Consider the following 21,413-nt stretch of genomic DNA (forward strand, 5'->3'; position numbering starts at 1 on the left):
GACGTCATAATTTGGCGCATTTAGTAAGGATTCCAAAATGGTATAACACTTTGTAAAATCTTGCTGTAATTGTCGACAATTTTTGTTTATTGGAAATAATCCCGTTTTTAACTTTATCTACCTTGGTTAAAAATATTATTCTAATGTGCCCAAAATTCAAGTTTCTGGCTTAAGTGAGGTGGAGAAGCCATTTTAAAAGGTATGAGCGGGACGGAGAGGGCCATCTTACCAAGCAGGGAAGTTATGGATATCCGTAACCGTAACCGAAACTATCGGATATCCGAAATAAAAAAATGTCCATAACCGTAACCGAAACTGATTCAAAAGTTACGGATAGTTTCGGATTAAGGCCAAACTGCAAAACTCTATGAAATCTGCAGTATACACGCCGCAGCTGCAATGCCGCGCTGCCGATTTCATAGTTTTGCAGTTTGCGGTCTGCGGCCCGTCTTGTACCTTAAATCTTAATATTTGTTACCAACTTGTCTGGCATTCGCTGGCACCATCTAATATGCCAGCCTGTTTTACCTTTATCATACATAGGTGTTGTCTTAGTTGGTACATAAAGTAGCTATGTGGGTCACGCTCACGCAGCATCTTGCTATTTGTATTATACCTACATTTTTGAAATTCTAATAATTCCGTAACCGAAATTATCCGAGACTTTCGGATAATCTGAAATGATTTCATATCCGTGACCGTAACCGAAACGGGTGTGTAATGTATGATATAACTACATATCATATAATACTTAGAGGATATAACATCAAATTATATAAAATCATTTAATATAATAATTATTTACTATAATAAACGAATGATATAATTTTAAAACTAATAATTTTAAGACAAATAACTATTAACTGATATAAAATGGTTTGATATAATGAATGTTTTCTATAAAACTTACAATGTATACTATTTAAAACAAATAACATTCAAATCATATAAAAATAAAATGTCGAACAATCAAATGAGATAAAATTCTTTTCCTATAAAACTTAAATCATATAACAATAATAATTTTATTTATAGTTCAATTGTTATAATAAGCATTGCATGCAGCAAGCAAGCAAGCAAACAAGCAAGCTAGCAAACAAGCAAGCAAGCAAGCTAGCAAGCAAGCTAGCATGCAGGCAAGCAAGCAGGCGAGCAAGCTAGCAAGCTAGCAAGCAGACAAGCAAGCAGGCAAGCAAGCAAGCAAGCAAACAGGCAAGCAGGCAAGCAAGCAGGCATGCAGCATGCAAATTTGACTAAAAACTTGAGACTTCTGTCACGGCTCCGGCACTGCGGGGCTCTGGCGGTCCCTCGCGTGCTAATCGTCGCAGATGGCTTTCGCTCGACGCCTGCTCCTCAGCCCGCAGGCCGCCTCGCCCCTCCGTGCCTACGCGCTTCTAAATTACACTCTAGGGGTAGGGCAGACAAGACTACGTGGAGTCGGTTTTACAGCGATTCGTTTTTGTCACTAAAGTCATTTATAAGTCAAGCTAAAGAAGAACATACTAAAAGTTATATCTATCAGAAATTATATCAATTAAAGAGTATACCAAATAGTCGTTATAACAAATAATATTTATTTTATGTAATGGTTATATGAAATATTATTTATATTAAACAAAATTACATCAAATGAGTCTTAGATTAAGTAAGGTTTATATCAAATGTCTTTATACGTTTTGATTGGTATCTGAAATGACATTATTAGAAATGATTTATTATATGAAGTAAACATTATATGTTAAAAAATTATATCAAGTGTTATTATAACATACGTTTATTATACAATATGAACGTTATTGAAATGAATTTATATCATATAAACTTATATAAACTGTCACGCACCCACCGGTATAATATTATTCTAATATCCGTAACCGTATCCATAACCGAAACTTCATATCCTTATTATCCCTGTTACCAAGTAGGTACAAGTGCAGGCAGAGCAGGTAGTAAAGGCGCGCGCGCACGGGTGACTTTTGTCACAGTATGTCAACTACTAATTACTGTCATGGTGCCAAATTTTCTGTGACTGACTGTACGGTAGTCGGTCACAGAAACTTGAATTTTGGGCACATTAGAATAATATTTTTTAACCAAGGTAGATAAAGTTAAAAACGGGACTATTTCCAAAAAAACAAAAATTGTCGACAATTACAGCAAAAATTTACCAAGTGTTATACCATTTTGGAATCCTTACTAAATGCGCCAAATTATGACGTCACTTGCCACACTCCCGTAGTACATTTTTTTTTCAGTACAGTCAGTTTAAACTAGGCAAAATTTTTATTTTGAAATTTTTTTTGGGAATAATGTATTTTTTTCATCCAAGCTGGAGCAGCTGGTTTTGTAATTTTGATAACAATTTAGAGAAGCATTATTCAGGGTTACATAACAAAAAAAAAATTTTGAAAAAGTGAAGATTTGTGGCAACACGAGCAAAAGGACCGTCACCTGGAGTAGAATTTTTTGATTTTTTTTTAAATGCCTATTATTTTTTAAATATGCCACATTGATTTTTTTTTATATTTTTCTGATAACCAGCACAACTTGCCTCAACACCCAGTTCCGGCTTGACGTTACATTACGGGACACCCTGTATATCCGATATATATCAACTTTGATATATATCAATTTTGTATGAAAGCCATACTATTATTTTATTGTATTATTCATGAATACTATTGCATAAGTGTTACATAAACATGTTTTTAATGTTTTTAAAACTTAAAATCAGACAAATAAAGCAAAAACATAAAATTTCTTTAAAATACGGAAAAATCAACTAAAAAAATAAAAATCTTATGTCAAAAAGTACAAATACAGTAACAAATTTTAAAAGTTGATATATATCATTAAAACCGGCTTGATATATATCGGATATATATCAAGATATATATCCCTTGATATATATCCTCGAACCCTGCTTAATTGGTCAATGATTTTTTAATTAACACTTTTAAGGATATTAACCCAGACACAATATAAGTTTAATTGTTATGAATGCTATAGCAGTTCAGTGTCCATAAGTGTTAAACATCAGATAAATCACATAAAAATTTCATCTTTAAAACTTAGCTTTATTTGTGGTGAAAAGCAAAAAAACATTCATGTCCGTTAAAAGAAGTCAAAAACTAACCTTATTAGAGAGACCTTCAACAGCCTCTTTAGTGGGCAAAGTCTTCATGATGACGACGATATCAGCAACATTCTTGCCAGCCATCATCGTTCCTTTCTTGTACGAGCCCACCTGCCTTACTTCTTCCAGTTGCTGTAACAATTTAATTTAAACACCTTTTTGATACAAATATATTCTTTATCTATTTCAAAATGAATGTTTCTTAAATAGAATAACGTATTCACAAACATTACTATGAGGTCTCACAGTGCACGTGGACGCACAGGGTGACACACGAACCAATCACAGAGCTCTATTCAACGCTGTGCGTTCGATTTCCTCCTTCACTTAAGCGAGTATCGTTTGTGAATACGGGCGTATGACTCACTCTTCCATGGATGTCGTAAGAGGGGACTGAGGTAGAAATATGAGAACATTTATACATAGGCCTAGTTTAGACAGTGCGGGGAATGTAAAATCATAATCAAAAATGTCTTTTTAAGCCCAGGCGCAGACCACCCGACTGTTGGGTCCGATTCTAATTTGTATGAAAAATCGGTCGATACCGAATAATAATATGTGTAATGTGCGCACTTTCATAAAAGCCCATACTGATTAACAGCCTGATCCAAATATCGGCCAACAAACGTCGGTGATCTCCGCCTAGGCTAAATTAGATACATATTTCTTTTACTTGCTAATCATTTTTATTTTCTTTTCGCACTAGCAGTGCTTTGAGACAAATGTTTGGCAAGTGCTACGAAGAAGCACTGCAACAATGTCATTGCAATAGGCCAAATTGTGCTTTATTTGTTTGTGAGACTAATGCCCGTTTTCACCATCAATCCGTAATTTTTAAGTGACCCCTATGAAAACAAAATGCCTGTAATGTGTTACCATAGGGGTCACTTAAAAATAAGGGAATGATGGTGAAAACGGGCATAAATGACCAAAATTGATGATGGTGAATTAGGAACTCTACTTACGCAGGCAGCGAAGTCACCAGGGGCGACGACCAAGTTGTCTAATACTGTTTGCAGCTTGGTGACGAGGCTCAGCACAGCCGACTGCTCCGCTGGCGTGGGACACAGCTCGGCGTGACGCTTAAGGAGTGCCTGGAATAAGTATATTAGTATTTTGAATTGTTTTATAGTCAAAAGTAAAGTTTGCCTTGCACTAGTTACTAATAGTGCCATTACTCTCGTAAATAGGACTGGTCTTTGTGGAAATTTTTGGAGGAGGTCTTTGATCGGCCGTGGACGTCAACTGGCTTCAACAAACAAAGTAATGAAGCTAAGTACAGTAGGACGCCGATTATCCGAATGCCGATTAACCGAATCGCCAATTATACGAATCGGTCCTAAGTGTAATATAAAAAATTAAAAAACAAGTAATTTTTTATTTGTTTTGTTGGAACTCAAAAGCATTATTGTAGCAGTTCTAAAATAATGCTCAGTAGAAATATATCTGTTTGTTAAACTTAATTAAGTTTATTCTATGTGTGACAGTTCGTTTTTCTCTATTACCAGCCTATGTCCGATTATCAGAATTTTCGATTATCCAAATCGACCCCGGTCCCAAATAATTCGGATAATCGGCGTCCTACTGTATATGCTTGCGTTAAGTGGGTTTCACCACATAGTCAGCAGTAGGGTTGAAACCATCGTTAATCAGATTTCAAATCTGGTTTCAGTTCGACATCGTCACTATTGTGGGGTTTGGACTATCGTGGATTTCACACCTTAGCCTTGGAGAAGTAATTATTAATAGTCCCAGTCAATATAACGCTGTTTACGTAAAAGAAGCCCCGCAAATCATTATTAAAGCATTATTATTGTTATACATATAAAGGGTTTTCAACATCAACAACTTTCAGAAGCTGAGAACATTTATATCATTATTTTGTTTTACATTAACATTACTCATTAATAGCCAAAAGGAATGCACTTTTATAATTAATTATGTAATTAGTTAATTATGCTGATAATTTAGCAATTAGTATTCCACATAAAAATAACACTGTTTTCATGGTCTTTTTTCTAGACAGTTGCCATCTTCCTATGGCAAATGCATTTTAGTTATAGATGAATACAACACAACAAAATGCAAACAAAAACATGTTTCAACAACAGTTAATAGTAGTGTGTTATTGGGCGTTCTAACTCACATTCGTTCGGTCGCAGTTTGCGACCTCACTCTGTGCGTTAGATCGCCCAATAACACGATCGTAAGTAAACCATGCACGATGAATATGAACCTTTTTTCGAACTACATCTTTTAACCATCGACGTGAGTATTATTGGCACTTGCTGGTCTGAGTCATGAGACTAGTCATTTGGAACTTGGTAATTGGTGAGGTTCGTTGGAAGAATTTATTATTTTAGATAAATACAAACATAAAACCCAGCTGTAAAATTTAGGTCATGATTACGATTATCATTGTCAATAGGTAAGACTGCGCAACCTCGATGTGCACGCGCGCCGGAACTTGCAATATGATATCTTAGCATAGTTTTTACCTACCGTACCTGTATTTGAACGAAATAATAAATCAATGAATGAAAGAAGAACGGTCACGCCCCATACAAAAAAAACCCAGACCCGACAGAAACGAGACATACCTCAGTTTTTTTGTCATGTCTTAATTAGTTAAATTATATATTTTTTATATTCGAAATCTATGTATAACGAGTCTGGAACTGGTCGCCGACATTCGTTTCTTCACATGACTGCCCGCCGACACATCATTTCGTATATCGCCGCTTCGCCAACAGAACCTTTCACCAGCGTACGATTCGTCGACAGAACAGTTCGTCATTAGATATTTCGCCTACGAACGATTCACTAAGCCGATACTTCGTCAATTAGGTAACTAATTCATCTTATAAATATTCTAATAAAGTTAGGTACTTTCGGATTTATGAAATTTAGCATTAGGGAAATACACATAAAACTTTTAATAGTCGATGAAAATAGAAAAAATAAAAGAAAATACGAAAAAACATTATGATTTAATGTAATACAAACTTAAATAAGCAATACTTTTGTAATGTAACAATCGTCAAAATCTATATTAATTAATTAAAAAAATCATGGTGAACCAAAATACGCTTTCCGCCCGCGGTTTCGCCCGCGTGGAATTTTGTCTGTCATAGAAAAACTTTATCGCGCGCGTCCTTGTTTCAAAAATACCGGGATAAAAACTATCCTATGTCCTTTCTCGGGACTCAAACTATCTCTATGCCAAATTTCATCAAAATCGGTTCAGTGGTTTAGGCGTGAAAGCAAGACAGATAGACAAAGAACTATTTAAATAAAGTTACTTTCGGATTTATTCATATCAAACTTGTTTTTTTTTTCTTATTTAAATTTACAAATTTAATAAAAACTTTATACTTACATAAATAGATAATTGCAATACTCGTATTTACTATACTAATACTCCTATTATTAAAAATGCGAAAGTAACTCTGTCTGTCTGTCTGTCTGTCTTGCTTTCAAGCCTAAACCACTGAACCGATTTTGATGAAATTTGGCATAGAGATAGTTTGAGTCCCGAGAAAGGACATAGGATAGTTTTTATCCCGGTATTTTTGAAACAAGGACGCGCGCGATAAAGTTTTTCTATGACAGACAAAATTCCACGCGGGCGAAACCGCGGGCGGAAAGCGTATTTTGGTTCACCATGATTTTTTTAAATTAATTAATATAGATTTTGACGATTGTTACATTACAAAAGTATTGCTTATTTAAGTTTGTATTACATTAAATCATAATGTTTTTTCCTATTTTCTTTTATTTTTTCTATTTTCATCGACTATTAAAAGTTTTATTATGTGTATTTCCCTAATGCTAAATTTCATAAATCCGAAAGTACCTAACTTTATTTGAATAATTCTAAGATGATTAGTTACCTAATTGACGAAGTATCGGCTTAGTGAATCGTTCGTAGGCGAAATATCTAATGACGAACTGTGCTGTCGACGAATCGTACGCTGGTGAAAGGTTCTGTTGGCGAAGCGGCGATATACGAAATGTTGTGTCGGCGGGCAGTCATGTGAAGAAACGAATGTCGGCGACCAGTTCCAGACTCATGTATAACACCAAAATATTACCCTTTGTTTTTGTTCAGGTGTTATACAAAAACTAATACAAAATGCCTATTTATCACCAAAATTGGTAAATGTATGTACCTAAATGTCTATTACAGCTGCTATGGAATGTATCTAGGTGACCTGGAGATGCAGTCGGATTATACAGGGTGGTTATACATATGGAACGATAAGTGATCTCACTTGATTATTTCTAAACTATACAAGATATCGAAAAACGAGTTACTGATTCTGAAAGTGCTTCACGAGCTCTTTCAAATGGTACCAATAAATAGGTTACAGATTATGGAAGCTGGTAACATTGAATTTTTGGATTTTGTAACTTCATCGTTTCCACCCTGTATAATCCGGATGTATCTCCAGGTCACCTAGATACATTCCATAGCAGCTGTAATAGACATTTAGGTACATACATTTACCAATTTTGGTGATAAATAGGCATTTTGTATTAGTTTTTGTATAACGCCTGAACAAAATCAAAGGGTAATATTTTGGTGTTATACATAGATTTCGAATATAAAAAATATATAATTTAACTAATTAAGACATGACAAAAAAACTGAGGTATTGTCTCGTTTCTGTCGGGCCTGGGTCACAGATGACCGTTCTTCTTTGATACCTAAAAATTCTAAAAACTACAAAGATTGAGATATAATGAATCCAGCATCTAAAAGGAGATGAATACCTAAGTACGCAGACATAATAAAGTCTGCTCGCGAATCCTACTAATATTATAATCTCGAAGGTTTCTATGGATTCATGTATCGAAGATTGTTATCTTTCACGCAAAAACTACTGAACGGATTTTGATAAAACTTTACAGTACATTACTGTTTAGGTATAACCCAGATTAACATATTATAGGCTATAATTTATGTGATAAAATGAATTTCACGTGGGTGAAGCCGCTGGCAAAGCTAGTAGTTTAATACATTATTTGAATCTAATACTTGAATGCATTTGAAAATCATTTTTTTTTACAAATTAAATAGGTGACTAGCTGCTGTAACTTAGACACAATAAAATTCTTCAAAATTAAATTTAGGTTAATAAACTAAATTGTCATGATCAGGCGGCGCGCGGCTGGCGCGGCGTTCGTTGCGCAAGCAGCGGATATCGTAACGTGACACCTGATCGATACTCATACCTAATGCACCGATTCCTGACTGTTTAAAGTAATTAATGAAATGAAATAAATTGACGAAATTTTTGATTTTGAATACAAAATAAGAAAGTATGATTTCTCTTTCAATTAATATCTAATAGTAAATGTAGGTCCTAATTTAATTAACAGAGCAAACAAACAAACATCTAGGTGTTATGAATGATCATATTATAAAACACAGCTAGGTATAGCTTTTTTTCATAAATTTATTTATTATGTTAACATTTATTTAAAAGGTAAAATACCTCTAAGCCTATGACTTTTTAAATACAGAAGATCAATGGTGCAGTGGTGCTGTGAGTTTTCATTTTTACGCTGTGGGTGAAAGGTTCGATTCCTTAACAACTCAATTAACTTTTTTTGCTCCGAGACAATAAATTGATGTCTTTGTATCAACCTCATATCTCACTAATATTATAAATGCGAAGTTTGTATGTAATGTCTAGATGTTAAAATGTTTGTTATACTCTTTCACGCAAAAAATACTGAACGGATTTTGATGAAACTTTACAGTATTATTGTTTAACCCAGAATTATAGGTATAGACTATAATTTATGACGATCTGTGACAAACTAAATTTCACGCGGGTGAAGCCGCGGCCAAAAGCTATTTATAATATTTTTATTTACGAGTTACTCATTAATATAAGTACAAAGTAAGACCTCAAAGTATTATACAGCATTAGATGTAGAGAATAATTGATTTAATTTATTTTAATTATTGAATAATAAATAAATAATTCCATACTAAGTGAAAATATTTAATTATTTAGTAAACCAATAAATTACAAAATACGAGCAAAAGTCATCATAGTAGGTACGTTTGAATGCTAAAGGTAGTTCAAGAAATACCTAAGTTAAATTGTAAAATTAACTCTCAGATTAAGGATTATTCCGATTAACAAAATAAGTAGTATTAAAAAACAAATAGCCGATTTAAATTAATACTGCATTTAAAAAGTAAATCAAGAAAACAGTGATTAAATAATGTTATGATTTTACGTTTGATGTTCTTTTTTTTCAAATATTTAAAGTGTTAAAATGTTCCCGAAAGTATGCAATATGTAATAAGATAAGTACGTACTTTAATAAATCAAATTATGATAGAAATCATAAAATATAACATACAAAATATAATAATTAATTTGTTTTTGCCGAGGTGCATTATTTTCATGCAAGTATTTGCGTCATCGACCTAGTTTTCGTAAATAGCTGAGTGTGCTTAAGCATAAGGCCTGGCGAGAACGAAATACGCAAACAGTTTTATCCGACTGCAGAAAATGATAATAATGTTTTTTATACAGGATGACTTTCAAATCAAAAGCATGTTTTTAATATTATAATTCTATGTATTTAAACTCTATGTATTACTTATGATACATAGTGCACTCCTAAATTTGAGACAAATCTAATGAGATTTTTTGTCAATTTTACTGTGTATTTCTGTTAGTGTGCTCTTATAAAAAGTTTAAAACTATTGTACTGTCAACAGCACATCAGCCTATTAATTTTATTGCAAAATAACAATACATCGAAATATGAAATGATGTGTTGTCTGTACAAGATTTTCAATATTGAAATTTTAACTCATTGGATTTGTCTCATATTTGAGGAATGTACCTACTATGTATCATGAATCTTATTTTAAAAGGATGCTATCGATTTCAAAGTCATCTGTACCTATAAAGAGTAAGTTATGTTATTGTATTATAAGCATGAAAAAAGTCGACTCTTATAAATTAATAAACTATTATTGGTTCATTTGCTCGAATGTTCACGTTAAAAAAAACTATTGAGCGGGAATCGAACCTCCGATCTCTGACATTTACCACTAGGTACACCAATCGTTTTCGTTGAACCTAAACTTATTGCTGAATTAACGATAATTTCCCTTTAAATTTGGAGGTTCGCACCAAGAGCTTCATTCTGTATTTCGAAGTGCTCCTGCATTAGAATCGGCTCCAGTAAAGTCATTTCTTCGAGGAATCATCATCATCAGTGACGTAAATAAAATTGTGAGTGTTCAACATGTGAGTACATATTATCTATTTTTTATGTTGACTATCTTTACTGTGATTTGTTGTTATGTTAGTACTGCGATTAGGACTTAGCCTAAATTTGTGATCAGTTCTTTGGTATACCACTGATTATGTTTATCTGTAATAAGGCTTGCAGACCATGAGCTAAGCTAAGTTAGTTTAGTTTGGCTCGCATAGCTGACGCAGTTTCCAATAGTGTTTGTGCAGTTTGCACACAAGTAAGGAAAATTGTGTCAGCTATGCGAGCCAAACTAAACTAACTTAGCTTAGCTCATGGTCTGCAAGCCTTATTACAGATAAACATAATCACTGGTATACCAAAGAACTGATCACAAATAATGCGAAACTTTGTGTGGATGTTTAGATGTATGTATGTTTGTTACTCTTGGCGTTAATAGTTAATGACGATCTGTGATAAACTGAATTCCACGCGGGTGAAGCCACAGGCAAAAGCTAGTAAAGCATAAATCAGTGATGTTTGCAATTCCAGTGATTTTACGATGTATGTGAGGAATTCTGACTTTCTCAGTATGGTATTTGTGCATTACAAATGTTTTTTTTTCTGCAGGTCTGATTCAGAGTTAGAATTTTTCGAGCCTGAACGCAAACCAAAGACGAAGCGAAAGTCTGCGAGTAGATCCAAAGAGTCTATCAGGTAAGCAAGTGTAGATATAAGCACATATATACATACACACCTTTCATTATTATGTGTTTTTTTGTACTTGTTTTGTTTTTAAATGTAGATTCATTTGAACAAACGATGAGAGGTTCTTATGTAGTTGTGAACGAGACTATTTTGCAACGTAAATGTACGTAAATGTGTATATTAATACAGCTTGTTTATGTTACAGAGCTGGTTCTTCTAAGAAACCCAGACACACAGGGAAGCTCCAAGAGACGTTGGATATACTGGGCTTGCTGTCGGAAGACGAAGAAAGTGTGGCTGCTGAGAACGCGCGACGCTCGCCAGCTCGCAATAAGCAGCTTGACAGCAGCATCAGCAACCGCGTTGCTAACGGCTGTGTGGTGCGCCGCACGCTCCTCGACGGACCGTACTACGTGGAGACGCGTGTGTACACCACCGAGGACGCGCTGACGACGTCGCCTGAGCTGCGCTACACCAAGGCTCTCGTGACGCTGAAGGCGCAGCTCGACCGAGACCAGCCGGAGTGGGCTTGTCTGCAGAAGTTCTTGCAGAAGACCAAGTCCTCCTTGTTCGCTGATAGCAAGCCCATATTTTATAGTAATAAAAAGTAATGTGTTCGGTTTAGTGTTATGTTTTATTTAGTTATAGTATTTTTATGTATCGACCCCAAGCCCTATAGTAGGGAATTTAGTGCAATGATTTGTATGGAGACCCCTCCACTTTGGTATAGAAGGCTCATTTTTGCACCAGTTGTTCTTTGGGTGCTCCTGAGTAGATTTCCGTCGGTAGACATCGGGAGCCCCCCCTGTGGTAGCAGGGGGAGGGGGGGCAAGTTTCCTTCTGCCGCGCTTCACTTTAAGGCCCATATCTTCAAAACTATGGGTATTAGGGCAAGTGTGGTATCATTTTCGGATAATTAAAGGATGGCGAATTCATTTCTAGAACAAACTTTTTGCCTTTTCATACAAAAAAATAGAAATATTAAGTAAAATTCACAAAAACCAAAAAGTGTTTTTTTAAATAAACGTCGTTTACTTTTAAACCATTGGAGATAATCTAATAAAAAAAATATGACCTGAAAGCTACATTTATCAGGATTATAAATATATACCATTGTATGGCACTTTTTTCGAAAAAAGTAGGTGAAAAAAAATTTTTCTTCAGGACACAGCGGGCGAATTTTGATGCGCGTCGGAAAAAAATATTTATTTTATCCAAGAATTCATACTATTTGGTTCATAAGCAGGTAAAGATTATTATTTTACAATTTATTTAGAGTTTCTGGCACATCATGCTACCATGATTTGTATTTTTTCTTTAATTAATTTTGAACTCTATGTGCAAGTCATAAGGTTGAAAATAGTTTAAATACATTTTATTATTGAATTGAAAGTATCATAAGAAGAAAGCACTAAATAAAGAAATTGAATTTGTTTAAACGTCTAATGATTATTATTAGTATTTTAATTAACATTCTTATTTCTACATACTATTGTACCAGTGATTTAACGGAAAGGTAAGTGTGAGGAAAGTGAGGATTGATATTATCATAGTACGGGAGATTATTTTTAGCACAAAGGCTACAGCTGTGACCATTATATGTAGTTGTTTTTTCAGACATCACCAGCTTCTGCACTACTTCTTGCACTAGCATTTCACCTTTTCCAGGCAAGCTTCGGCAGCTGGTCAATTGGTCCATGTAGGCTCCATGTTGCTATCGACTCTGGTCCACCCCCAACCAGTCGCGTAAAGGGAAGACTGAGTCGGTTGCTTGCAACTGATCCTATACGCAAACCCTTTGATATACTGCCAGTCGCCAATGCTGATACAAAGCTATCTGGGTTATCTTATGTAGGGCCACACCTAAACGTAGTCCATAGCGACCCATTAGGATCTCTATTCTCCCTTTTTTATGCCCTATCATCCAAAAAAATCCTATCCATTAGTTAGGTGAATTAAGCGTCTGAGTGAAAGCCACTTAGTAGTCTTCTGATGCCGGATATGCTGACCCAAGCAGACCCATCCTAACAGTATTGTTTCATGGACCCCACATGTATTCCACATGCTCGAGAGCTTCTGTTAATAGGCCCATTTTGTGGGACATGTGGTTCGTTTCATAATGCCGAGTTTGCGTATCTGTAATTGCTTGGGCTTACCTTTGATAAGTTTTCTCCATGACCCTGTATTTCCCTTTAGGAATGATTTGGAGAGGCTTATATCGTTGGAGCTTTCCCATTAAGCCCTGTGCTTCTTGGATATGGCCATATTATGGCCATAAGGTACCTATGCTTTTAGATAAAGGTACTATCAGTTCTGACCCAATAGGTATCGTCTCTGACCCTTGTCTCGCTAGACTGTCGGCTCTCTCATTGCATTCGATCCTTGTATGTCCAGGTATCCCACATCAGGGACACTTTGTCATGCCTTCAGAGTTTGTTCATCTTTAAGATTGCATCTAGAATAATTCTAGACTCAACCTTTATTGAGGCGATGGCTTTGTTTGAGTGCTGCCTGGCTGTGGCCCAGGATGTAAATATTGCGTTTTTACATCCCTGTTTTTAGTGCACACATAATAAATTATAGCGTAGAATTCAGCTTGAAATACTGTAGCAAACCTCCTTAAAAGTTCACTGTGTTCGCAGTGTTTACAGTAGACTCCCGGTCCCGTTCCCAAGGCCAGGCCATCTTGGCTTGGAGCTGTCAGTAAAACAGATTAGGCTGTTCTGTTGGGATTTTGGTCCTCTTTTCTAGTTGTCCCTTGTTCAATATCTATCCACTTATTAGCTCAATCCACTGTTTTTTTCCCACTTATCTTATAGTCCACTGGTATTGTTTTAGATCAAGTACCTCCTACTATTACTACATGCTTGACTATGAACGAGTGCTGTAAGTGGGCCCCACCAACCTAGGCAGTTTTGTATCAGTATGTCAAGTATGTCCTTATGATTTTTTTAAGTTATTTAAAATTTAGTTGGTTCAAGGGGTTCGCGTATAGGGTCAGTTGCAAGCAACCGACACCGGCTTCCCTTTACCTGACTGGTTGGGGGTGGACCAGTGTCGATAGCAACATGGAGCCTACATGGAGCAATTACCCGTAGCTGCCGAAGCTTGCCTGGAAAAGGTGAGATGTTAGTGCAAGAAGTAATGCAGAAGCTGGTGATGTCTGAAAAAACAACTACATATAATGGTCACAGCCGTAGCCTTTGTGCTAAAAATAATCTCCCGTACTATGATAATATCAATCCTCACTTTCCTCACACTTACCTTTCCGTTAAATCACTGGTACAATAGTATGTAGAAATAAAAATGTTAATTAAAATACTAATAATAATCATTAGACGTTTAGAAAAATTCAAGTTCTTTATTTAGTGCTTTCTTCTAATGATATTTTCAATAATAAAATGTATTTGAACTACTTTCAACCCTATGACTTACACATAGAGTTCAAAATTAATTGAAGCAAAAATACAAATCATGGTAGCATGATGTGCCAGAAACTCTAAATAAATTGTAAAATAATAATCTTTACTTGCTTATGAACCAAATAGTATGAATTCTTGGATAAAATAAATATTTTTTTCCGACGCGCATCAAAATTCGCCCGCTGTGTCCTGAAGAAAAATTTTTTTCACCTACTTTTTTCGAAAAAAGTGCCATACAATGGTATATATTTATAATCCTGATAAATGTAGCTTTCAGGTCATATTTTTTTTATTAGATTATCTCCAATGGTTTAAAAGTAAACGACGTTTATTTAAAAAAACACTTTTTGGTTTTTGTGAATTTTACTCAATATTTCTATTTTTTTGTATGAAAAGGCAAAAAGTTTGTTCTAGAAATGAATTCGCCATCCTTTAATTATCCGAAAATGATACCACACTTGCCCTAATACCTATAGTTTTGAAGATATGGGCCTTAAAGTGAAGCGCGGCAGAAGGAAACTTGCCCCCCCCTCCCCCTGCTACCACAGGGGGGGCTCCCGATGTCTACCGACGGAAATCTACTCAGGAGCACCCAAAGAACAACTGGTGCAAAAATGAGCCTTCTATACCAAAGTGGAGGGGTTCTTGCACTAAATTCCCTACTACTAAGGTAAAAGGTAATTTTTGAGAGGTAGGACAGGTTTTCAAGGTAAAGGTTAAGGTAATAAGGTATTTTGGTTAAAAAAATACTCGGTAAGTCTTCATTGGTTTTGAGCACAAGTAAAATAGGTTTTGTCGAGGTCTGCTAGCCGTGTTCTGGTCTAACTCGAGCTCACGCAATATAGTTAATTGACAGACGCTCACACACTTAAAACACTCACACACATTTTTCTTCAGTAACATTTATTAATTTATAGAATTGGGCTCTTAAACCAATGAATATTTACTGCTTCTGTAAACGAGTAGTGTAGTGTGTAATACTTAATAATTTTAACATTTTACTCGAGTGCTAGGTAAATATAATTTAATTTTACTACTGTAAGTAAGTAAGTAAGTATTATAAAATGCCTTTTTGTTCTGATTGTTCATTACAAGTAGGGAACAGACAGTGGGTAGGGCATCTAAGAAGTAATAGACATAGGAATAGTGCTTCGACTCAGAAGGCTAACGTTGATGGTGTTGTTGAATTTGCAACAGCTTTCCGTGGTCGAATCGCTTCTTATAGAATAGTTGCTACAGAGGAATTTGAGAACGCCTTACCTGATACATTTTTACAAAGTATCTATTCTAAAGTTAATAATATTTTGCAGATCGCTTTGAAGAAACATATAAGCGTAAAGGTAAACTTTGAATATTATGCTAGTTTTCTTTTATTTAAGAACAATGTTCGCGAAACAAAGTCCTTTACTACTAAGAATTTTATCGTTCATCGCAATTTTAATTACGATAAAATGTTTTTAACACTTGTAAGTACTATTAAAAAAAAGGTAGAAGAATTTGAAGAGCGTGACAGTGGCTGGACTTTCTTAAGTAGCATATCTTTAGACGTTAACGTTAACAAATTCGATCCTTTAAGAGGGTCTGGATCAACTTATGTTGACCTACCTTTAGTGATTAAAAAGAAAAAAGCATGTATTAATATTCGAAATAAGGATAAACATTGCTTTTTGTGGAGCGTAGTCGCTGCACTTTATCCTGTTAAAAAGAACAGCGAAAGGACTTCTTCCTATCCGCATTATAAAAAGATACTTAACATTAAAGACATGTCCTTTCCCGTAACATTTAATGATATACATAATTTCGAAATCAATAATTCGAATATAAGTATAAACGTTTATTCATTAAAAAATAACCGTACTGTAGTTGGTCCTATTTACAGATCAGATTTCAAATCATCTGATAGAACTAAAATCAATTTACTTTTACTTGATGGTGAGAGTCAAAGTCATTTCGTTTTGATAAAAAACTTGTCTCGACTTGTTCGAAGCCAAATCACTAAACATCACGGCAAATTATATTTTTGTGATGATTGTTTACTATTTTTTACCACTGAAAATAGTCTTAACGATCATGTATGCGGTGGCGTCTGTACAGTATTACCTGATAAGGGAACATATCTGCATGTAACGGTTCGTTACACGAAGAGTAACAAAATAAAGTAAAAGTTAACAAAAAAATAAAATTTTAATTATAACTAAAAACTAATTAAAAATATACTTACTTACTAAAACCTTAATGACAAAAATAAAATAAATATAAACAAAAACTTATACGTAAACTCGGGCGCAAATGACGTTTTAAATATCTGTGAGCGCGAACGATGAGTGAACGAAGTGGAAACAGGTTCGCCCCGGTTTAGAATAAACCGTCGAAACATCGCGGCGGAGTCCGAGCGAAGTTATCATAACGCAAGGACGTACGGCTTTTGTACTAAAACTGCCAAGTCACGACGAGCTACGAGTCGTTAAATTCACTTTTTAACAATTTCTACAAATCTAAGTTGTGTTGTGTTACCCCAATATCGGGTGAGTGTTGTAAATGATTTTTAATTTTAGTGCTTAGCTAGTGCTTAGTAGTAAGTACCTATCTACTGTTATTAAAAAAAAAAATGTATTTAGTGCTTGCATGTGTAGCGCTTAAGTGTTTATCTTTTAATTATTAGTACGTGAGCGTGGTTAATACTACGTCAAAACAAATTAAATTCGCCACGTACATAAAACGTAATACACACATGACCTTGTATGACCCCTACGGTAATTGACAATCATCCTAATTTTATTACGTTTCCTTTACTTTTATTTTCCATACAACAAATTAATGTGCTAAGCAATTCATATTGCATTAGATATTGTTTTATAAATATGGAACTCATTTTATAAATAATGGATAATTATTTACCGATGCTTTGGAGTTAATCTTCATTAATCGTGTTTTTAGTGCTTAAATCTAGATTAAGAATGATTCTTGTGACTGCCTCATCAGTATTAACTATTTTTTGCAATAATCATTTCATCTGATCCGCTTCTCGCCGCTTCCGGTCTGATGTCGCAGTCATAAGTACGAAATCGGACTTTGCTAAAATTGTCCGTATCGGAATTCCAGGGTCCCCGTTCCGGGTTTCAAACACTTCTCTCCGTGGAAGTTTGGGGCAAGATTGCTGCCTTGGACAATCAAGCCTGGTGGACCTGGGCTGCCACCGAGAACAGTTTTACGCCTACCGGAAATCGGAAGATCAGTACCGTGGCCTTGATTATTTCTGGGACTTTGTGTCGCTCGATTGCCAATTATTGACCCACTACCTGAACCCTCGTAAATTAGATTTAATAAACCTTTTGTTGTACATGTTTAGTTTTTTATTGTTTAATTTCCTTTTTGTTACTACCCTTCTACTAGGGTATGCCACATTGGCGCCTGACAACGGGTATAATTGCAACCGAAACGATACTGGTCTTGTAAGCATTTGATAGTTTTTATTGGTGTTGGCTCTAAACCATAGACTTTAAGACTGATTATGCTAATTTCTACTTACAAAATACCTACCAAATAGACTAAATGTTATATTGTTATGTTGTATACTCTTGAATACTAATTAACCCAATATTTAAAAACAAGCTATAACAGATTGCAGTGTTACCACATAGTGGTAGGTATTTTGTATCTGCTTTTAAATCATTGTTGTAGTTGGTAATTTTACTTTCGTTGCAACACACTCTCGATATAATCACAATGTCGTACGCTATAAAATTTTTGTCCTTACAAAAAGCTGAATTAGAATACGAAGTGGAGCTTCGTGGTGGCTCTGGGGATTCGGTTCTTGAATTAAGGAAACAAATCACAAAATTATCACAACTTAATACTTCCGAAGACATAACCGAATCTTATTTAGAACCAAGCGAGGATTTAAAATGCGTCAAAGAATCCCTCCTCAAAGCACATACTCTTCTCTCAGGTTTGAAATCAAAATTTGATAAAAACGCTTACACCAGAACTGAGTCATTGCTACATCACCTCTATCATCGGATCAATAGAATCACTAATAACCCAGAAGTTACCGACGTTTATAAAGTCTGTGTTTCTAACTTTAACGCTTACTATAAGGAACTTATTGCCTTGAGACCCCAGAGCTCACAAACACAAGCCCCTTCCACATCTTCTATTGAAGCAGTTATTGAACCAACTACCATATCTATCTCATGTAGCGAACGCAGTTTGTCGGCAGACATAAGCAAGCTTAAATACACGGGAAAAACTTGTGTCCACTCATTCATTTTAAAAGTCGAGGAGTTCGTTGAATCCCGTGGTATATCTTTTGATAAAATACTCTCGTTGGCTTATGAGATATTTTCTGGCGATGCATTGCATTGGTATCGTTACAACAAGTATAAAATTAAATCTTGGGAAGATTTAGTTAACTTGCTTAAACAAGATTTCAGTAGTAGCGATTATGACTATAGGCTTGCCGCAGAAATTCGTTCTCGTACCCAAGGTGAACGAGAGAATATCACAATCTATATATCTATCATGCACGGATTGTTTTCACGTTTAAGCAAACCATTTTCGGAATCAGAGAAATTAGAAATATTACTTCATAATATCCGTCCATGCTATGCAAGTACACTAGCGGCCACTCAAAACATCGAAAGTATCGATTCCCTGGTGGCAACTTGTCGTAATTATGAGAACGTTCAATCCAGATTTTCTCAATTTCATGAGCCACCTAGAGTATCGAGCAGCACCATTGCCCCTGAGTTTGCTTACAAACAAAACTACTACGAAAATAATTATCAAAAAACAGACCCTAAAAATCAAGATAAAACACAAAAACCTTATTACTATAATACTAACAACTCTAATAAACAAAATTTTACTCCTTCATCTTATCAAAAACAATCTACAAATTCTAAACAACAAAAGAACGAGACCGTTAATGTTGTCAGCACTGGCCCCATATATTGTCCAAGATGTCGCTCTCATGAACATTCCCTTGGTGCTTGTAAAGTGGATCGTACCATAGTTTGTTTTAAGTGTGGTGAGAAAGACGTCCGCTATCCGGATTGTCCTAAATGCAACCCAGTTAATGACGAGAATCAAAAAAACTAATAAGTGTGGATTGCAAAGATAGTGTTCGTACAAACACTTATTCTCATGTAAATTTTAATAAGTCAGATTGGCAGCAGTGGTTGAACTTTGTCACTTCATTTACTACTTATAACGCTGTCTCTTCAATCCACGTTAATCGCGTCAACGTTTCCAGACCCTATGTGTCTGTCGTCATTAATAATAAAAATATTATCGGCCTTCTTGATACTGGGTCGTCCACTACAATATTGGGTAACGGCTGCCATGAATATTTATTGCAAGCTGGCTATGATCTACAAAAAACCGATACTGCTCAATTCATGGCAGCAGGTGGGGAAAAATTAGACTCTAAAGGAATCATATATGTCCCAATTACTTTTTATGATAAAACACACGTGCTAAAAGCCTACGTAGTACCTAATATTAAACATTCGCTAATACTAGGAATGGACTTTTGGAGATTATTTGGCCTTTTTCCTAAACATCTCGATAGCATTGTCTACTTTAAGGATTCTGATGAGGTTTTTACTTCAGAAATTGAAGCAAACCCACCTAATATACACTCCTATGAGCACTTATCACAGGAACAAAAAATTACTGCTGATCGTATAATATCATTGTTCCGTGATGTGTCATACGAGGAACGTGGTCTTGGTCGAACTAATTTGATACAACATGCAATTGACACTGGGGATGCTGCCCCCATTCGTCAACGCTACTATAGAATGTCCCCTGAGAAGCAACGCGTTTTAGTTGAGCAACTCGACGAAATGATCAAGGAAGATGTGGTAGAACCATGTGAGAGTACTTGGTCATCTCCTGTTCTTCTAACGCCAAAGAAAAACGGGGAATTACGCTTTTGTCTTGACAGCAGAAAGCTTAACGCTGTCACCAAAAAAGATGCATATAGTCTACCCTATATTGCTGAAATACTGGACAACCTACGTGATGCCAAGTATTTGTCTAGTATAGATCTCTCCAAAAGTTTTTGGCAGATCCTGATAAAGGAAGAGGACAGACAAAAGACGGCCTTCTACATTCCGTCGCGTGGCACCTTTCAATTCAAGGCTATGGCTTTTGGCTTAACAAATGCACCTGCAACGCAACAAAGGCTAGTAGATACCTTGTTCTACGGACCAGAGTTTGAACACAGAGTTTTTGTGTTCATTGACGACGTGATAATTGTTTCAGACGACTTTGACCAACACATTTCCCTGATGATGCGTGTTCTCGAAAAACTTAAAATGGCTAATCTGACAATAAATTTTAAGAAAAGTCAGTTTTTCAGGAAGCAATTGAAATACTTAGGGTATGTGGTGGATTCAAACGGACTTCATGCTGATCCAGAAAAAGTGGAATCTATTGTTAATTATCCGATTCCAACTAACCGCAAGGAAGTTCGAATGTTTTTGGGTACTGCATCTTGGTACCGGAAATTCATTCCAAACTTTAGTACGCTAGCTAGTCCCTTAAATAAATTAACCAGCCAAGGTAAGAACGCTCCACCTTTTGTGTGGTCCGAAGAAGCAAATAGCGCTTTTTTAAAATTGAAAAAATGTCTCGTGTCCACGCCAATTCTTTCTTGTCCCGATTATGCTAAGCCTTTTGAAGTGCATACCGACGCAAGTGATTATGGTATGGGAGCAATACTAACCCAAACTGTCGATGGCACTGAAAGGGTCATAGCATATATGAGTAAATCATTTTCAAAACCAGAACGCAACTATAGCACCACCGAACGCGAAGCGTTAGCTGTGCTAACAGCTATTGAGCACTGGCGTTGCTATCTGGAAAACGGACAAATGTTTACCGTATATACGGATCATTCTTCCCTA

General features: G+C 35.5%; 2 protein-coding genes across 3 annotated transcripts in view; one reads left to right on the forward strand and one right to left on the reverse strand.

Moving 5' to 3' along the window:
* Positions 1 to 11,740, forward strand: part of LOC135086140 (uncharacterized) — a 221,352-nt gene extending 209,612 nt beyond the window's left edge. The window contains exons 2-4 of one of the 2 annotated variants that reach the window (XM_063980943.1): positions 10,298 to 10,422; positions 11,000 to 11,086; positions 11,283 to 11,740. In XM_063980943.1, coding sequence (XP_063837013.1) covers positions 10,421 to 10,422; positions 11,000 to 11,086; positions 11,283 to 11,688 — 495 coding nt within the window. In that variant the 5' untranslated portion in view covers positions 10,298 to 10,420 and the 3' untranslated portion in view covers positions 11,689 to 11,740. Of the gene's footprint in view, positions 1 to 10,195; positions 10,423 to 10,999; positions 11,087 to 11,282 lie in introns of those variants that run through there. The other variant, XM_063980941.1, reaches the window with a different exon arrangement.
* LOC135086143 (interleukin enhancer-binding factor 2 homolog) overlaps positions 1 to 21,413 on the reverse strand; it is a 44,152-nt gene that overhangs the window by 7,370 nt on the left and 15,369 nt on the right. Inside the window, exons 2-3 of the mRNA XM_063980946.1 lie at positions 4,102 to 4,230; positions 3,137 to 3,268 (exon numbers count right to left, since the gene is read on the reverse strand). Coding sequence (XP_063837016.1) covers positions 3,137 to 3,268; positions 4,102 to 4,230 — 261 coding nt within the window. The remainder of the gene's footprint in view (positions 1 to 3,136; positions 3,269 to 4,101; positions 4,231 to 21,413) is intronic.

The sequence above is a fragment of the Ostrinia nubilalis genome, chromosome 30 (genome assembly GCF_963855985.1).
Source record: "Ostrinia nubilalis chromosome 30, ilOstNubi1.1, whole genome shotgun sequence".
Lineage (NCBI taxonomy): Eukaryota > Metazoa > Arthropoda > Insecta > Lepidoptera > Crambidae > Ostrinia > Ostrinia nubilalis.